This window comes from Cydia pomonella, chromosome 9, assembly GCF_033807575.1.
Source record: "Cydia pomonella isolate Wapato2018A chromosome 9, ilCydPomo1, whole genome shotgun sequence".
Taxonomy (NCBI): domain Eukaryota; kingdom Metazoa; phylum Arthropoda; class Insecta; order Lepidoptera; family Tortricidae; genus Cydia; species Cydia pomonella.
The window spans coordinates 23,864,363-23,884,640 of record NC_084711.1 but is presented as its reverse complement, the minus strand read 5'-3'; the positions used below and the strand labels follow the sequence as shown (position 1 = coordinate 23,884,640).

The 20,278-nt window shown below is 38.0% G+C and overlaps 1 protein-coding gene across 1 annotated transcript in view; it reads left to right on the top strand.

Annotated features, from left to right (window-relative positions):
* The window catches only part of LOC133520962 (TNF receptor-associated factor 4), a 128,118-nt gene that overhangs the window by 12,068 nt on the left and 95,772 nt on the right, over positions 1-20,278 (top strand). Inside the window, exon 2 of the mRNA XM_061855682.1 lies at positions 8,486-8,537. Coding sequence (XP_061711666.1) covers positions 8,486-8,537 — 52 coding nt within the window. The remainder of the gene's footprint in view (positions 1-8,485; positions 8,538-20,278) is intronic.

Below are 20,278 nucleotides of genomic sequence, written 5' to 3'. Positions count from 1 at the left end.
CCGACAGAATAAGTAACTGACTAATGACTGAATGATGAGTGTTTTATTTCTTGTTTTGTTTTATTTTTTGTACAATAAAGAGTTTTACTACTACTACTACTGATAGACGGAGTTTCTTTCGCATTTATAAGAAAATATAGCGCACAATACAGAGGAAATGGTGAAGACGAGCGCGAGACGGAATCCCAGAAGACTGAAGCGCCGCGGGTAGAGTTGGTTACTTTACTACATCTTTACATTTATATCTTATTTACCAGGATGTCTTACGCAAAGATTTGGCCGCAGTATTGCAAGTTGTTTAACATTAGCTCAACAGCTTAGACACGAGCATGGCCACATTTAACAGACAATTTCATAGTCCTTATCACAAAGGCACAAGATCTAGACATGGTCAGTGAAGACTGTTGCTGGCAGTATAGTCAACATCTATAATACGGAGTTTCATCTATCGACATTAAATTATGAAAGTATGTTATTTTATAGTTTTTACTTTACCACAAGAAATATGTGAAACGTGAGATTTCTTTTTTTAGGGTTCCGTACCTAAGGGTCAAACGGGACCCTATTACTGAGACTTCGCTGTCCGTCCGTCCGTCCGTCCGTCTGTCACCAGGCTGTATCTCATGAACCGTGATAGCTAGACAGTTGAAATTTTCACAGATGATGTATTTCTGTTGCCGCTATAACAACAAATACTAAAAACAGAATAAAATAAATATTTAAGGGGGGCTTCCATACAACAAACATTTTTTTTGTCGTTTTTATAAATAATGGTACGGAACCCTTCGTGCGCGAGACCGACTCGCACTTGCCCGGTTTTTTTTATACCACGTCTGATGGTGTCACCGTCAGCACCTCAGCAGTCACCGCAGCCTACGGACGCCTGCAACTACACGGGTGTTACATGCGCGTTTCCGACCCTTTAAAAAAAACAAATTAAAATCGTAGTTTTATTATCTGTATGTCACGTGACCGATAACGCTGACTACCATTTTATTTCGTGAGTGACGTCACTGTATAGTACAGCTATAGCAGGAACAAGTGTTATTTGTTACACCGACGTAAGTTTGCACTGCATATTTTTATGTTCCTATGTTACGGCACTGTTCTTATGATGTCACAATAATGGTTGCTGCCTTTTTGGTGCAAACATTTATCGTTTAAATTTTTCATTTTTTTTTTCGCATATAGCAATATTATTTTCAGGAAATAAAAATACCAGTTGGCTATCGAATGTTTTCTCTAACCCCTTAGATCATTTTGATGTGTAGACAGATCCGCTACTTCTCACGCTGACTATACCATCGTGGACACTAAACTCACAATTTATATACTTTATTGCATAGACATAAGGCCTACAAAAAGTCATTTGTGTAGTGCAGTGGTTGCAGGCAACGCTTGACCCCCGCGTCGTATCTCAGTGGCACAAATAGCTGGCTCCGGCTATCTTTAGAGTTTAGCCATTACCATGCAAAGGGAATCGTAAACTTTAAGCACTACAAGCCTTCTAACCTATTGCGTAATATTGTGAAGGCGGTTATCATTCTGACGCCATACGGTTACGGCGCCAGTGTGCACCTCCTAAGAGCATAATTTAATTTGTAGAAACCAAACGCCAAAATATTTTTTTGTTTTAAAAACAAATACACTAAATGGTTTTGAAGTATATTCGAATATACAGGGTGTAATTGTTAAGTGCAGCCAAGCGATTATTCCGTAAATATAACAGATATAAGAAAACTTCAGATATCGAAAGTGCGTTACCCAAGGAGTAAGATTACATTAATAACTTTTTTTAATAAAAGTAGAAATATCCCAAACATTAACTTCAAACCCTCCCATACATTTAGTACGCCGTTCGTTGAAAGACTAGTTTATACGGTCTGGTCATTTCACCGTTATCAAATGAAACATGAATTGTTTTATTTTATCCACTTAACCATATCCATTTTATTAATTTTTTATAGTTTATTCGTGCAAATAATGAATCTCAAGCAGTTTTTTCTTTTACGACACCGACGTTCTTTGAGGAGTGAGTCGTCGTACTAAATGTATGGGAGCATTTAATCTTAATATTTTTAATATTTCTGCTTTAATTGAAAAAAAGTTAATCATATAATTCTACTCATTGGGTAACGCACTTTCGATATCAGTTTGAAGTTTTATAATATCTGTTATGTTTACGGAATAATCGCCTGGCTTACACTTAACGATTACATCCTGTATTGCACTTACTATGACGATTTGTCTTGGATGACGTCGGCTCTTTGAATTTACATTTTTGGGACCATCTCAGTTCGGGTTAGACTGTTAGACACGAACTAATCAAAGCGTGTACTATGGGTGATAGACGATACATACATAGAAAACGTCCATCAGCCTTAACTCAGGGACAAATAGATAGGTATGTGTGGTAACACCACATACATTTCCGTTTTAACTGTTTAATTACCTTTCTTTACAAAGGGTTATTGTTCTTTCAAAAACGAAAAATATTTAATCATTTTGCAAAACGAATAATATTTAAGTACTGTTTATTTTTTATCAAAATCAATAGAAATAATGAATTATTAATTTATATACTTTTAGTTCCACACGGCGACGAAGATAATTAAATTATCAACGCACTATGATTAATTGCCCGATTATAAAAACCGGCACTAAATTATGCGGCTCGGCAATTAGTCTTTGTCGTTTGATTAGAAACCAGCGCACGCGCATTATCATGGGTAATTACCAACAACATAATCGCCTATTCCTGTCCTTACGCTAGTCTATACCCAGTCTAATATCTCCACTACAATCTGAAATAAACTCTAAATCGTTTATTTAAAGTTTAAAATCGATTGACGCATGATAAACTCATAAATACAATGTGGGTATAAAGCATCAAGAAGATTTTTTCTCAATCATTCGTAATTAGTCGACAATGCGAAGAAAATATAGTGTTCTTCTCATTGCTTAAGCCTTATTACTAAAACCAATATTCATTGATCTTAAGACCAGTAACAATAATGTACAATAAGAGCTCATATAATATTGGTTTGTCTAAAGAGAGTACCATTGATGTTAACTGTGGATGCGTGTGTGGATGGTTGGGGGGCGTTTTTGCGCATCTCGAACGTTACCGGAACAGTTTTGTTTAATAACCAGTATAATCGACGCAGTGGATCGTGAACGCTGATTTATTGAAGTTTAATGATAGATTTGGTGACAGAGTTTTCCATTTTTATCGACTCGAATGGAGAAGATTGTGGTTGTTCAATTACCGAGTTCAAAGAAGATTATAGTTTTCTATACGGTTCGCTTGGCTATGGCTGTATCCTTCTCATATTAGAGTTTGTCAGTGAACGATTGCCATCTTAGCTTAGGCCCCCTGATTTTGTAAATCGCGATATCCTGATAAACTGGCTTTGGCCTGCAGCCGTCGGAGTCGTTTACAAAATTGTTCGTTCTTAGAGAAAATTATAGTTATTCAAATTATAACGGTCAGTAAATTATTTCTGCAGTTAGATCTTCAGTAGACTGACCATGAGTGATAATATCTTATGGAAACATTGAACCGAAGATTTCGTACCTATATAAAACTATAAAGTTTTACGTGATCGTTGTTTTGAAAATCAAAAATCATATTACATTTGTACGCTGGTTAATCGTAATAGCGAATAAAATCGCTGGTTCAATTGCGGATCAAATTTGATGTTAAAATTAGTTGTTGCATATAACTCTTTATTGACCGCCTTTGAAAACGTTTCAGGCAAGGCAGGCAAAAAAAACAGGCACAATCCATCCAGGGAGGTAAATTCAAATACTGAATCCTCTTCAGTACGTACTTATAGATGCATGTGTATCATTTGCTTGTTCCCTCTTGACTGAGGAAATTATGGTAGAAGGTTTTACAAAAGAGTAGAATTTTACGGATGAGGAGTCCTTCAGTTGATATGTCCATTGGTACATACCTGGTATTGTACATACCCATATGAGACTCATCAAACCTCTTCATGATAGGTGTATGCCAATTAAACTCCAAAGCGTTCAAGATATTCACATACATTAACCTCCTTTCAGCGGCGGGCGGATAAAAAGACGAATAACAAACATTTACTTTGTGCGTCTTTCACAAATGCCGTCCATCTTCTATTGGCATAGCGCGCATACCGCATGCCACGCGGTTTGTCAGCTGGCAGCAACAGCCGCACGCCGCTAAAATTAAATACAATAATTATTAATTAATGCAAAGTAACAATTATTACAGAACAATTCAGTTAAGTATTATGAAGTAATTACTTTAATACGTACAGTAGGTATTGGTTTTTGAGTTATGCACACATGTAAAAGTTCATGTATTAAGAAAATACCCGATATATCCTTTTCAGAACCTCATGAGGTGTACTCTCTTAAGAAACCTTTGACAGGGAGTTAATTTCAAGTTCAAGCCTTCGCGCGTAGTTTTATTATAAATATTTTTATAAAAATAGAAAACACTAGACACCAATAGATCTTCTGTCCATACCAGACATGGCATGACTTTAATTGTCACGCGGCTCCATGTGTCAAGCGCAACTTCAATCAATAAATTTTTCGTGTTATGGCTCCATCAAGGTGTTGATGTTTCTGCCAATGTCGAGGTTGGATAAGACACGGCTAGTATATGAATTTTATCATATTACGGTCATAGACAGTGTTCGGTGGAGTATCCGATCTGCAAAGAAATACAAATTACGACTAACTGCAACTTCAAGTACCTATCGCGCGATGTCAAGCTAGGGGGGCTGGGGTTGCAAGCTTTCATATGCTACGGCGACTGTATTACATCCGTTGTATTGCAGTGTTATTTGCCACATGTCTTTCACGCCATTAGAAGCGGATAAGCATTGGTAGCGTAGGGAAAGGTTTCAATGCGAAAGTCGTGGGTTCAACACCCGCCGGCTGGTTTTTCGAAACTTAAGACTGAAGGAAAACATCGTGAGGAAATCGGGCTTATCCAAATAATATCCTTTAAGGGTGATTCACGCTAGACCGGGCCGGGCCCTGGCTGAGGCGACCGAAACGTCATTTTCTATGACGGCTGATCGGTGATCATGCTTTCCATAGAAAACGAAGCGCCGGGCGCTCCGGCCCGGCCCCGGCCTGGTCTAGCGTGAGTCATCCATAAGGCCTAGTGTCCCCTCTGGGTTAGAATGTCAGATGGTTTTCGCCTTCGTACAAAATCTGGGACTAGTTGCTTATAGGGAACCCCAGATTCCCATGGACCATGGCAAAAGGCCATGAAATCGCCAGGAAGATGATGATGATGTTCTCCATATCATTCATCATACGAACGCATATATAAGTCCATGTCTCGACGGGTATTCGCCTTTACAGTCTAGAGGCGCACGCGCAGATGCCGGAACCCGTCTGTCTGTCTGCGTGTCCGTCCGATGTAATTGTTATCTACTATTCATTATTGGTACACTTGGCTACTGAAGTGCCCAAGTTTTACATTCTTTATATCATTATAAATCATCTGCCCCACCACTCATTATACTAAGGTAAGGCATATTTAAACGCCTCGACGAGTGTCCGCCACAGACGGGCACGTTCTAACGGCGGAACCCAGCGTGTTGCATCCGATGTAATTGTTATCTACTACTCATTATTGGTAAACTTGATGGCTACTGAAGCGCCCAAAGTTACGAAGTGTAGCATAGTAGTTGTGCATAATTTAAAACTGAGTACTTATTTAATACATTTAAACATATCAGTATTGCGATACAACGAGGAAATGCCGCCAGCATCCTTGGTACAATGCCTCAAGGGCCTATTTTAGATATAAGCTAGTTATAGTATTCATCTGTATATATCCATTATGTATATTGTTATACATTTAAATAAGTACTCAGCACCACCAGGTATTTTGAACTTTCAAAAAATGAATTGAATGGTTTAAGGCATTAAATATTTCATGTGGGTTTACCAATAGGAATATGATAGATAAATAAATATTATAGGACAATCCTTAAAAAAAAAAACCGGCGCACAGGAAGGGTTCCGTACCATTATCTATAAAAACGGTCACCCATCCAAGTACTGACCCCGCTCGACGTTGCTTAACTTAACTTCGGTGATTGGATGAGATGAGAACCTCGATATTGGAAAGAAATATTTATTTTACAGTACATATATGGTGCTATTTTACCGCACTAGTGCGAAAATTAGCATATTACGTTACTGTGTCGAACATTTAAATGGCCATATGTACTGTAAAACGTTGTACGATACATATTATAACGGAAAATAAATAGAGGAAAAATATAAAACAGATCGATTTTACTATCGCGCAAACACGGTAAGTATAAGTACATAAAGTTTGAAGAAAGATTTACTAAACCAAAACCCTACGCAACACAGTAGCCACTTTACCTTGTAAAGTGTACGAGCAACAGCCGTCCAGTTACCGGTGCCTACGCAACATTTTATGATGTATTGTTTACGTTCTTAGTGAGCAAAGGGTGTATCTCAGCAGCGACATCGTTTTAAATGTGTCTGTTTGTCACGCAGAAGATAACTTCATAGCCTAAACCGTGCCTAAGTCAGGGTGAACAGCGTTATTGTTTATTTGCTAGCAGGTTTATAATTAACCCTTTAACGGGCGTAAAGGTGTCGGAAATTACTCTAAATTGAACTCTGTCACTGCGAAATACTGAAAATTCAATAACATTGTGAGGAATTCCTTCTGCCTCTTAGGCTAGGTTCAGATGACAAGCGCTCAACGCGCGTTTTGATAACGCGCGTTTACAACTACATATATTTTATTCAGGTCGTACACATGCTAACGCGCGATATAATAACGTTAGCATGTGTACGACCTGAATAAAATATATGTAGTTGTAAACGCGCGTTATCAAAACGCGCGTTGAGCGCTTGTCATCTGAACCTAGCCTTAAAGGCTTATTTATGGTTCAAACGCCATCAAAGGCCTAAAGTCCGATCCATATCCAATTCAACTTAAGGTACGAAAAGCCGAATTTTGGGTATGGTACCTTTCAAGTAACAAGCCGGTTTGTGCGTAGCGCTTATAACAAGAAAAACCTAGGAAAACATTAAGAAACCTATTTAAATATTCTATTTCATGTTATTCTTATCAAGGTCACCGATCACACCGAGACACCTGAGCTGATGATGCAAGATGCCTTTCAGAAATGTTTAGATAGTTCACATAGTACACATTATATGTTCGTTAGATCTGTCTGGATCTCCGCTATTTTTCATCATAATTGACAGATTAGTTGACTGGTAGAGAATGCCTTAAGGCATTAAGTCCGCCATTTGTACCTTCATGTATTGTGCAATAAAGATTAAATAAATAAATAAATTAGTCCCCCAGGCAAATATCTCAGACATTTCCAAACAGATATGTCTCTGTGACTATTCCCAAATTATTTTCCTTCCGTACTTCAAGTCTTTTATGCAGAACATCAATACATTTTTGACCGAATGAAGCATCTATAGGGAGCGAGCATGAACTGTAGGAGGCAGCACAGGAGCCGTCAGATTTTTGGCGCGAGGCGTAAATGTGATGTTTTTTGTTCCGATGTAGCCCACATGATGGCAGAACCTACTATGCACAAGAAAACACGTGACGTGTAAATGTGCCTGTTTATGGTTCCGATTCAGGCCACAAGATGGCAGACCCTCCAACGCGCACGGTCCCTATCAGCTTGGGCAAAAATGCTTCCATATGTCGATTTAAAATTATTGTGAAATTTTGTGAGGTTCCATGAATGAATACTAGGTATAGTATGGTTTACTTGGTCGATTCATTTTTTCGCTCGGTCTCTCGTGGTTCGCGAGGTCTAGCTAAACCTAATAGAGTATTAGGTAGTATACTTAATATACTTACTTATGCATTTTTCACTATCACTAGTGTAGTATAGTATATCTTCAATACTTGTGTAGGCGTCTGTACCATCTAGCATCGATTAATATGCCGTCAAGCGGCTGCGCGTACGATAACGACGATCACCGAGATCCAATCATTATTGCTATTTAATTGTCCACGTCTATCGATACTTACTCACTCCGCTAGAGGATGTAATGCACAACTATCTACTTACTAGGAGAAATAAAATTAAAAATAATTTTAAAGAAGTCATATCTGACTAATTTCATTAGAGAAATAAAACTTTATCATTGAAAAAATTGGTTCGGAGATTTTTTTTCTTTACGATTTCCGTGATTTTATTGAAACGTCATAAATTTTTGCTAAAATTGGACGCCATTTCAAGTTGTTTAATTTTTAATCCGATGGCATTGATCGATATTGAAAAAAGGCTGCCATATTGTAACTGAAAACTTATTTCATGAAGATGAAAAAAACTTATTGCATCAATAAGACAAGTCATAGGACCCAGAGTAACGTGATTAGTTTGATTTTCGATAGGAAATAAGTACCTACCTAACTATCAGGACCATGATTAATTCGTGTAATATTTGTTTGTTTCAGTGAGGGCCTGTTCACGTGCCCCGTGAATGCCTCCCCCGTCGACTACGCTAAGGTAAGTGAATGTTTTCAATTTATTGAATTACATACAATAGTAGTACTCGCCATATATTTTGAATGTCATACTTAAATTAAGTTTAAGAGCATTTTTAGTTGTCGATTTTTTTCGTCAGTTTTTGATAAAATTTAGTACCTTCGTTTGAAGAGCTTCTCATTTTGGGCGGATTACGGACAGCAAAAATGTGCGTAAATACCTCATGAGTTTTGAAAACATCATACGTTTTCGTAACTAAGAGGAAGATTTTTTTTATGGGTTACGGTGAAATTATATGGTACAGAGTATGGGAACCTGTATAACCACCATTTTTTTTTAAATCTGACATCAAAGAAAAACGAAAACACATGAAAAGATGGCCCTTAACAAAAACACTAGCTTACGCACCGAATTAGTGATAAATTAGACGAAACTAATGGCAAAGTTCCTCAAATCCCTGCGCCCGCGCGGGTGGTCGCCCGTTGCCCTTGCGGTGCCGCCAGCTGCCGCAAGATGGTGCGCTTCGCAAGTACTTACAATAACCACCACCCTCAATACCAGTAGCTTTACTGCTCGTAAAGGAGTAATTATATCTAACCTTTTTCAAGACACTTTCTGATTAGAAGGACAGAGAAAGATGTATGTTGTTTTCATGTCCCTCTCAGCGGCAAGTAGGGATTGCAATCCGGTCCGGCGGATCCGGTAATCCGGCTGAATCCGGCACTTTTCAGGCACTACCGGATCCGTATGATAAAAAAACGCCTAAATACAGCACGCGCTGTGCGTTTCAGACGAGGAAAAGGCAACGGATACGAGGTATGAAGTTGAACAGAACAAAAAACGAATGAAAAAGTTTAAATTTAGTCCGGATCCGGCCGGTCTACGGCCAAAATCCGGCCGGATCCGGCCGGATTGAAAACCAATCCGGTTTGCAATCCCTAGCGGCAAGATAGCCGAAAGTTTTGACAAAAGGATAAATGTAGCCCCCAAAACAACCACTCTCAGCATTACTCGCTTTACTGGTCGTAAATAAACAGTTAGCGTTGTTTAAGTTGCGTAAACACTGTTTAATGATTGTAACTGTTCGAGTGAAGATAAAGTAGGAAATGAAATAAACATGAAGTTTAGTCGTTCACAGTCCACAGATAAAGTATCCACCCAGAAAGTATAACTGTCATAGAAGTTTTTTTTAGATTTAAGCGAGGTTTAGACTAGCAATGAAAGTTCTTGCTAGTCCAAGCCTCGCTTTAGAAATTACTGTTTAATTCAAGTTTATAAATTTGAGATATTATTATTATTGCATGCATTCATCGTCTGCATGGATGTAGTTGTAGCAAGAGTGGAATATAACCCCGATCGTAGTAGGTATCTTCTTCTTCTTTTCATCTTGTTACCTGCTGTAGGGCTCGAACTATTTTCTTCCACTGACTCCGACCTTGGACAGCTTGGGTAACCTTCTCCCACTCCATCCCCAATACACTCTACTATTGCTCCACGGAATGGCGCCAAATAGATTTAGAGCGGCCATGTTTCGGTTTTCCGGACATCTTCCAGGTCAGGGCCAGTTTTGATAGGTGGGTGGGTGTCAAGCTTCCTGAGGATATGCCAAATCCAATGCCGACCCACATTGCGCGTTTGGCTCTCCTTGTGTACGGGTGCTTGTCCGGTTATTCTCCGTAAATGAGCGTTTGTGATTTTGAAGAATTTCAGAATTTGGCTTAAGCAATTGTTCACAGACACTTGGAGGTAGGTACGGACTTGTTTATTGACTGTAACATACAATACAGCGAGTAACGAACGGTATTCCGCAGGGGCACACGCGCGCTTTTTGTCGACTGGCGTGCGAACCGGCGGAATCCAAATCTGAATCCCTGAATAATGCAACGTTTCCGAGCGACTGATCTCTCAGATGATGGAGGCGGTGTCATCGGCTTTTACGACTAAATTTATCATTGGGACAGTTAGCTGAATAATTGTGAACCTTATTGTAAAGATATAAGGTCCCAACCTGATTATTTGTTACTTACTTACTAATTCAATGATAGGTCCATTGATGTTCAGCTAAGGAGGGGGGTCTGGGGGCACGATAGTGCCCCCGCCAAGACGAGCAAAGAAGGAGAAGAAATCCCTTCAAAAACATTTTCATATAAAATGTTGCTAAGACGAAACCATAAGGCTCGTACTCTCAAAAAGTTATCAGATCTCTTGTAGAGTCAAGCTTATAACTCTACAAGCCCTAACTTAACAAACTGTACTCCTTAGTCAAAATATGTGGCTTGGCCGTTTCTTTACTACAAGAATTATTGTATAATAAAAAATAATGAATAGTGAATACATTTTTCACCATACGCCCATGTGATCATCATCATTGGCATTCAATAAATGATGATGAATGATGATGATGATGACTGTAGCGAAACGTAGGTTTAAGCCATATATTTTGACTAAAATGTAGACTTTGTGAAGTTAAGGCTTATAGAGTTAGAAGCTTGGCTTTACAAGAGATCTGATAACTTTTTGACAGTACGAGCCTTATGGTTTCGTCTTAGTAACATTTCACATGAAAATGTTTTTGATGGAATATAATTTTTTAGATTTGGATAAAATTTGGCCGGACTTCAGTCTGAAGAGCTCCTCGTTCTGTGTGGAATAAATACGAAAACAAAATTTAGAACAAAATTTCTGATGAGTTACGAAAATATCATACGTTTTCGTTATTCAGCTCAGTGGTACATTTTTAGGTCTTACGGTGAAGTTGCGCTTATTATGTGAGAATAAATGATATGATATGATATGATAAGGAATTCTACCTATCAACCAAATTTTACCAAAATCTGTCGAAATGAATCGACAAAAAATAAAAATCGGTCCCAATTATGACTAGCCTACTCGGTCACCATGTTCACTAAACTATTTATTTATTTATCGTATGGCATATGTATGTCACTGGATTAAGTAGGTACATAGATAAACTTATAATTAGAATTAAACTAAATATTATTTACTTAAATAAAATATTTTAGGACATTCTAACACAAATTGACTAAGCCCCAAAGTAAACTCAAGAACTTGTGTTGTTGGTACTCAGACAACGATATACATAATGTATAAATACTTACATATAAAAAAACCCCATAACTCAGGAACAAATATCCGTGCTCAATGCTCATCATCATCACACAAACATTCGAACCAAGGACTGTCGGCTTCATAGGCAGGGTCACTACCCGCTAGGCCAGACCTGTGGTCATTAAACTTATTCCATTTCATTGTCGTAACAGTGTTTTAAGGGATATTCTTTTTTTCTTCTGGACCTAATGCACAGCTTAAGTAAAATGGACAAAACTTTTTTCAAATATTAGACTTAAAGTTTATGATCTCCAAAGTTATCTACTTTTAGTTCCAAAATTGCTACAGTCGACAGTCTTGGAAAATAAAATCAGATTTGTATTGTAGCGCCATCTACATTGCAGGATTCAATATAACGTCAATTCATATCAATACTGTTCGCAAGATGGCGTGACGGTCAAAACCAGTGTGACAATAATTTTCGTTTTCTTACAGCTTAATATCATAAAGACTATCATTTCTACGAGTTTTTTTTGTACTTTTGTATTTGTTGTGTGTTTGTAGTACTTTATTCATACTTATACTTGTTCTTACTTTGTGTCGTAAAGAATAATCCGAAGCTTCCATCATTATACCGCGTAGCAACAGCATTTTACAGACAACTACAGTAAATTCTCAAACGTGCCACCGATTTGACACGCAATTACATAACACCAACTTAACTGCGTAGCTGTCAAAATTCTGAACTAACCTCGCTCCATACCCCATTGCACTACAGTAGCGCCACAACAACCCGCACGTATAAGTTTGTTTCCTTAGTTTGGTCCTTCGAGCCGGATAAAACAAAGGATCAACGAAAACAAATCTAGGCGATTTTTGCTTGTAAAGCCATTAAAAGCAATTATGAATTGGTCATCAATTAAAAATCAATATTACTGGATTAGTTAACCTAAACATGAGGATTTAGCACGCGAGCTGTCGGGTGTGCACCGACCGCATGGGTCGCTGCGGCTGTTGCCGCGCCTGTCTGTCATCGATCGTATGGTTTAGGTTCTGGAATATTAGGGCCCTATCGCACTGGCGATTTGCGAGCGAGTTGGAAGCGAAGCGAGCACGCAACGTATTTTCAAAGAATCCCAGTATTTTAATCTTAGTACGCAGCGAAATTGTTGCGCGCTCGCGGCGATATAATTGCGCAGTCGCGGCGAACTTGTTGTGTGCTCGTGGACAACTCGCTGCGTGCTCGTCTCGCTTTTAACTGGGTTGCAAATCGCCTATACAATTATATAGTTTTTTATTTTATTTTATTATATAGTTACATTTATCAATAAACAATTTTGTAGTTTGTAATTTGCGTTTTTGTTTTTATGTGTAGACTCATTAAATAAGTAAGCACATATTTGGGGTCAAATTTAGAGGTCAAGCAATGGTAATGGTAAAAGTACGTATTGTGATTGTCTTGCAAAATACTAAAGAAGTTAGTTTTCAAATACTAAAGACAGAAAACCGCAGCCAATAACACTAGACTCAGTGTTGTATTCCAGCTGGTGAGTAAGGTTGCCAAAGCTCAACGAGGGTGCAGGGTTTTAGGGTCGGCAATGCGCAAGTAACACCTCTGGAGTTGCAGGCGTCCATAGGCTACGGTGACCGTTTACCATCAGGAGGGCCGTATATTTTTTTGCCACCGACGTTAGTATAAAAAAGCTAGCTTATTAGTAAGAAAATGCGAGAGAATCGAATTAGTTTGCTTACACAGGACTACAAATGTGCCAGAGTGCACTAGAGTTTGTCTAAGCTAAGCGCCGACTTTGCATTGCATTTCCAAATGTGCTACTATAAATGTCATAATTTCATAGAAATTGGAGGTTTATCATGGTCCATCAGTGCAAAGTCTATGTAGTTACTTAATCTGATTGTCTACATTTCTTATCGAATCGTCCCTGGAAAAAAATGTTACTGATGGCTGATTTGTGCAGCAGTATGCCCTTAAGGTTAGAATTTTTTTGCTGATCGTTTACATAGTTCCCCTTTTTCTTATCGCGTCATGTCGTCGCCGCGTGACCCTATACGGTCGGCGCGCACCCGACCAATGCGTTCGCGCATTCGTGTCACTCACCTCTCCCAACGACCTTGCAATGCTAACCAGTCACGCGACGCGCCCGTCCCACTCTAACACACCGCGTCCACATAGCGCCGTCTCGCTCTAAACGCACACCGGTCTGGTAGCATGGCGCTCGCGCATCTTTGTGCTATAGAGCAGAAGGGTCGTAGAGTTAGTTCAACAGGTGTATTGTAGATGGCGCTAGTCACAGTGGTCGACCGTTAGATTATCTTGGAAGCATACACTTGGAACAACGGTTTGAATAATAGATTGAGTATTATAATTATTCTTGAATCCGCGTAGTTAAGGATATTACTCATAGTGTTGTGTTCCTGCCGGTGAGTAAGGTTGCCAGAGCTCAACGAGGGGCGGGAGGGGGTTAGGGTCGGCAACGCGCATGTAACTCCTCTGGAGTTGCAGGCGTACATAGGCTACGGAGACTGCTTACCATCAGGCGGGCCGTATGCTTGTTTACCACCGACGTAGTATAAATAAATAAAAAAATGAAATTTCTGATCATTGTGTGGAAATATCAGGCCGGTTTTTACATTCTTACGAGATTAGTGCAATCATGTGAAAATAAAGCGTTAAATTTTATGTGTTAAACCTTTTAAAGGGTGGAATTGTGTAGTTCACTAGGTTACTTCTTGATGGGAAACCATTAGACCTTTGGGTTTTGCCAAAACAATTAAAATCCTCGGAACTTTTGAAAAGTGTTAGGTAGTTAGCTAATGCAGTGGTTCCTAACCTTTTCAGTTCTGCCACCCCTATGACTAAATAGGGAACCCCATTTTACCCCTATTCCCAATAAATATCATTCTTACAGGTGTAATTTCTTTTATATTTAATTCAGCTTATTACCCCCGAAAAATACCAGTTTTACCCCTACGGGGGTTATTACCCCCAGGTTAGGAACCGCTGAGCTAATGTGTGTCTTATCTGAAACTTAGACGATTTCTCAAGAAACGGTCGGCAAATGAACCGTCGCATCGGACGAAAAATTCTTCTGAATTGTGATAGGCAATAGCTAAAACTAACAGCAAAACTCTTAAACTGACTATCGTTGGTCTATTTTGCTACGTTTAAAAAACTCCGCAGACCTTACAACTAATCACGTGCAATTTTCAATACATTGTCGACTAATTAGATGCATTGAATACTGTCCACCGATCAATATTAAAAATTACGTTATTTATCGATAGGTGGGTCGGCCTTAGAGAATAGCATTTTGCAATGAAAAGAGCCTGTAGAGAAATTGTAAGTGTCCGGTTTGCTCGATAGCGCGGCAGCTGCGCGGGCGCAGGTCGTGAGAACCTGCGCGGCTGATCATTGGCTGATTGTGACTGATCGAGTTGGATCGGATCAGATCCGATTGGACGTATTACAGATTAAGTAGCTCACTGTTGTTGGTAGCTCCATGATGTTGATCTAATGTTATAATTTTATTGTTGCATCTTAACATTCTTAACCCGACGTTTTCGAAACTCCAGGGAAATCACGTGGCAGCAAAAACACAAGTAGAAAATCAGTGAAAATCGAAGACAAAGCCTAACCTCGTAGGTCCAATATAAAGCATTTTAAGGAGTTCTTTCTTATTTATGACATATATCCTTTTGTGTCATATTTCGGAAAATACTTGACTTAAGAGCATTGCTCGGTAGTCTAGTAACTCTAGTACAACGAAATTCTTTTGTTTAAATTATTAATTCTGTCAAAACCCAACCCACTTAGATAGATTACCTCGTCAGCATCGTTAAGGAACTTGCCTGTATTCTTTTCAACTTCATATGAAATTCTTATTACAGCTTCCTTTTCTAAAAGGTCAACAGACCTTCAAACCCATCTCAGACTCCAGTAGTAAAAAACCCATTATATTTTCAAGCCCAGATGTGACGGGTATTCAATATTCCACGTTCCTCCGCCTCGTCTTTGTTTACGGATATTTGCATCAAAAAGGACCCGTTTTATGTTCAATAAAGCCCTGAATATAGTCAATTTGGGGATGAGGTCACTGATCTATCTCAACTAGGGATGGGATAGATAGGACTTTTGGCCCTTAACACGAACAGTTCCACGAACCCGCGGACGCTACCTAAATCTGCTCCCATACGATCGACGATACGCTCTCATTTTAAAATGGCATGTTTATTTGCTTTGAATATTAATTTTAGCAACGAAAACTAGTACAGTCACCTGCAATAGTGTGTTACTCTTCGAAGGCCCTAGTAATATGCACGTTGTGGCTCTATACTTAAATAAGATTGTGTCAGATATGTTTTGTACCTTCGTTGTGTACCATATTATTGTAGGCGACTGTACCAGACATAGTAAATATGTTACGTAAATGTTCATGACTTTTGACAGGGTTCACGAGGATTAGACTGATGCTAGTCATAAACACCTCCTTACAGACAAGTTACGGGAAATTTACTAAAAGTTGGAACTGTTCTCGAAAACTACTGGATAATTTCTGATTTGTAAAAGGATGGTTCCATTGTCCATAAAAAATATGAGAAGTTTCTTAAAGTTACCTTTGCAGACATTTCGTTACGACTGTCAAATGTAAAATACCGTTGTAATCAGTTTATCCGCACTTATCTCTTTATTTATAAGAACAAAAAAACAAAATATAATATAATTTTAGTGAATATAAATATGTAAGAATATGACATATTTCATTATGTCTAATCAACTATGGCTACTATTTGATATAAACAGAGATTATTAGACAAAAATAGGAAACAAGCTTCTGAAAAGGACATTAAATTTACTGTAACATAGTCGACTGTGAGGATAACAAGATTCGGGAATGTGTGTGAGGGTGCGGTGCGCGCGCATCACTAGAACAGATTAATCTGTAATTTGAGTGACAAAGGACGGAATGCGACGTGAACGTGAATACACGTCCACGTCCGAAGATGGCTGATAGCATTCACATTGTAATGAGCGATTATTATTATATTAGTCGCTTTTGTACAATTTAGAGGTTTCACTATCAATACACACACGCACAATAATATATTAGATTAGAGCTCAACATTATAAATAATGTACCTTCTCTTTGCGGTCTAGTCAATTAGACCATTTTAGACAATTTTTGGCTTAAGCTAGCTACTTAAAAAAATATTGGTCCAGGGACCATGGTAGTGGTAAGTAACCATGGAAGAAAGAGTAAGTAATACGTTTGTTTTATGGAGAAATTACCACTCCACTTGCCTCTTAATTTTATACAAATCAAATTATTTTTATTAACTATTTAAAAAAACACGATATACGTATATATAAACTACAAAGAAAAAAATACTAATATCAAGTCCGAGACCAGATTGGAACCGGCGTATTCAATATTCGCGATTCGCTATAAACGATCGCACGTCCCAATTTTCTAAGTAGTTTCTCTCACGCAATTTTTTAAACTCTGTGTTTTCCTGTAATATAACACTACATTATATATAAACTACAGCACGTAAGTACTTAATTAAAACTAGATAATGTGCTTACTTGAGAAACTTATTGCACTCAACCCTTGCACCTAAAGCATCATTCTTATGTCCTTCATTGTTGAGAAAACAATTACTTTCTGAAAGTAAACTTATAAGATAAGTCACGTTTTGAAAGGGCACCGATAATCATAATCATAATCATTTATTGTATAATTTTATAAATTACCTTATAGATAGTTCTGAAACCCTGTGTAAATTTATTCGATATAGCGCGCCAAGCAGGACGTTATGGAAACTCAAAAATGAGACTTAACGCAAATGCGTACGTCACGTTTCGCTATCGAATAAATTTACACTAGGGGTACTGGTATTAACGGCATTTATAGACAAACAATACCTACGAACTGATTACCTTGTTCAACATTAGATGAAGCTATTAATTTCCGATTAAACACGATTATTGTATATGAAGTAAGCATTGGGTACCTTCTGTTTGGCTTGAGGTATTGATATGTGAGCCCTTTGATTACACTGGATGGTTGAGATTTGATAAACATTTCGAAGTATTTGATATGTGTTTGGTTTGTACAAGATTTTAGGATTTTCGTATTCCGTTGGTAGAAGGTTTTGAAGGTTGGCAGATTTCAATAATCAAGTACAAATATTGAGGGACACTGATCAAAGAAGTAATAGTAAATATTTTTTATACGTCGGTGTTAAGTGTGCATCTAGAAGTGAAAACACCGTTATAAATTAAGTATAAATCCTTGAGGCACTTTTTCTTAATATTGACGTCGTATCTGTTTAGGTTCCAAAATACCGCACCATTTAACTTGTTTACTCTGTGTACTATTTATTTGGTGCTAAGATTTCATTCACTTTAATGTGTGAGAGCCTGTTTGTTTTTTTAACCTCACTATGCTATCTAAATTCGATTGCTATTAACTACATGAGAATTTTACCTCCGTGGATAATAATCTCGTCAGAATCGTCTTCATTTCACTACTTATTATCATAATTCAGTTGTAATACAACAATAAATAAAACATTCCCAAAACAGATTATCTAAATATCATATTCCCTCAAAAAAACCCTTTCAACCAAACATTAGAATATTCTCTGGACGTGTTTTCACGCTCCGCCGACAGACAACACCACAAAGACGTTGCATCGGGGTGTGCACCAATAGTTGTCTAGTCTTATTGTGGATCGGGTTCCTTGTCTATGAGTTTGATTTAAATTTTAATATCCGTGTGAATATGGTGAGCACAATGTTAACTGATCACAAAGACAAGGTCCATCGATGGCTATATTATGGGCATATTATTTGAAATTGATAGTCGTTGACAAAGGCCAAAAACGAAAGGAAGAAATGTATGGGTATGACAACATGCTACGAAAAATGACGCGACTTCCATCCATTTTTTTTTTATACTACGTCGGTGGCAATCAAGCAGACGGCCCGCCTGATGGTAAGCAGTCTCCGTAGCCTATGTACGTTTGCAACTCCAGAGGAGTTACATGCGCGTTGCCGACCCCAAAACCCGCCCCCCCTCGTTGAGCTCTAGCAACCTTACTCACCGGCAGGAACACAACACTAACACTTGGCTGCGGTTTTCTGTAAGGTGGAGGTATTTCCCCAGTTGAGCTCTGCTATAGATCTGGAATGACATCCACTGGCTGTGCCCTACCACACAAAGGTAGATGACATTTACAATACCAATATGTCTCTTTTGGACGTAGTTTAAGGACGTACCCGGGTCCAAAGTATTTAAGTATCGGTAGGTGTTTTATATCAACGATTGCCATCTTGGCTAGGCCCCAGTTCAGTTGCCGACGCTGCCCTTAATATACAAGAAAAGAACATGTATTTCTTCGTACCTTTGCAGTGTAAAATGATCATACACTGCCAATTACCTTCAAGTTTGTCATGTAGATAGACTAACCTAAACTTAAGGGCTATAAAGGCAATTTTTTTGATTGAATCTTTATTTATCTACGTATGGATTAAAATTATTAAAAAACACAGGTTCAACGTAATTTGAGTTGATTTTATGTCTTTGTGTTTTTTCTTGTGTCACACAAGGGTTTATTGGGAGCGTGCACGACTGTCACGCAACCTAGTGTCCGCAAGTCTAGGGGAAAACGTCAATTCACTACATCTTATAAAACTACTCCAAAACTAAAAACGACTGAACGGATTTTCATACGACTTTCATCTATCAATAGAGTGATTCTTGAGGAAGGCTTAAGTATATAACTTGTTAAGGTTTTGTGTAAATTGTTTGAAATATAACGATGTTTTCGGAAATAGTCAGGCTGGCTAGGAGCTTTAATCGAAAACGCTGCCTAATCCGTTTGAGCTATAACAAAACAATGTATGGTGGGGTTGTTTCTCATTCATAGGTCTACAAAAAAGTCCGCGATGTTAAATGTCTATCTTTTAAGGATAACTTACTATATCCATTCTTAACTTCTAGAAAAAGATCACGTTAATCACGTAATATGTGGCATTTGCAAAGCTATTTACATGGATACATTATTAACAATTATCAAAATAAATACGTTAGTTATATTAAGCATTTCATACAGATTACAATGGTCCCTTACACCATACAATTTAAATGAATATTTCAGGAGTAATCGTAAATCAAAGTTTCATTTCGAGCCATATAATTGTACGAAATGTTAAAGACGCTATCCGCAGTTAGTTCAAATTTTTACCACCTTATGCGCTGGGATCGCTTTACTTACCCCCACCATGCACTTCGCACGGTCCCATCATACGTGCCTAAATTTAAGAACGTAAACGACATATACATAGTAATTTTTCATTGACTATTATAGATACAGTCTAATCACTCTTTCATAATGTTACCTCTACCTTATAATCTAATAATATGTATAATTTAAGAATAAAGATTTAACGAATAAACTAAACCGTCAAAGACTTGATCCTCGCTATGAAGAATGGCCCTCAAGTATCAACTAATGGTACAAATAATTTCAATAGATCGACACAGGTATATTAAACAGTATAATTATGGTGATATTTCAAGGCACGGGCGATATATTTTATATTACGTATATCGAGTGTAACAATGGCCGTAATATATTAAGGAGAATATATCAAATTGTCACATAATGCT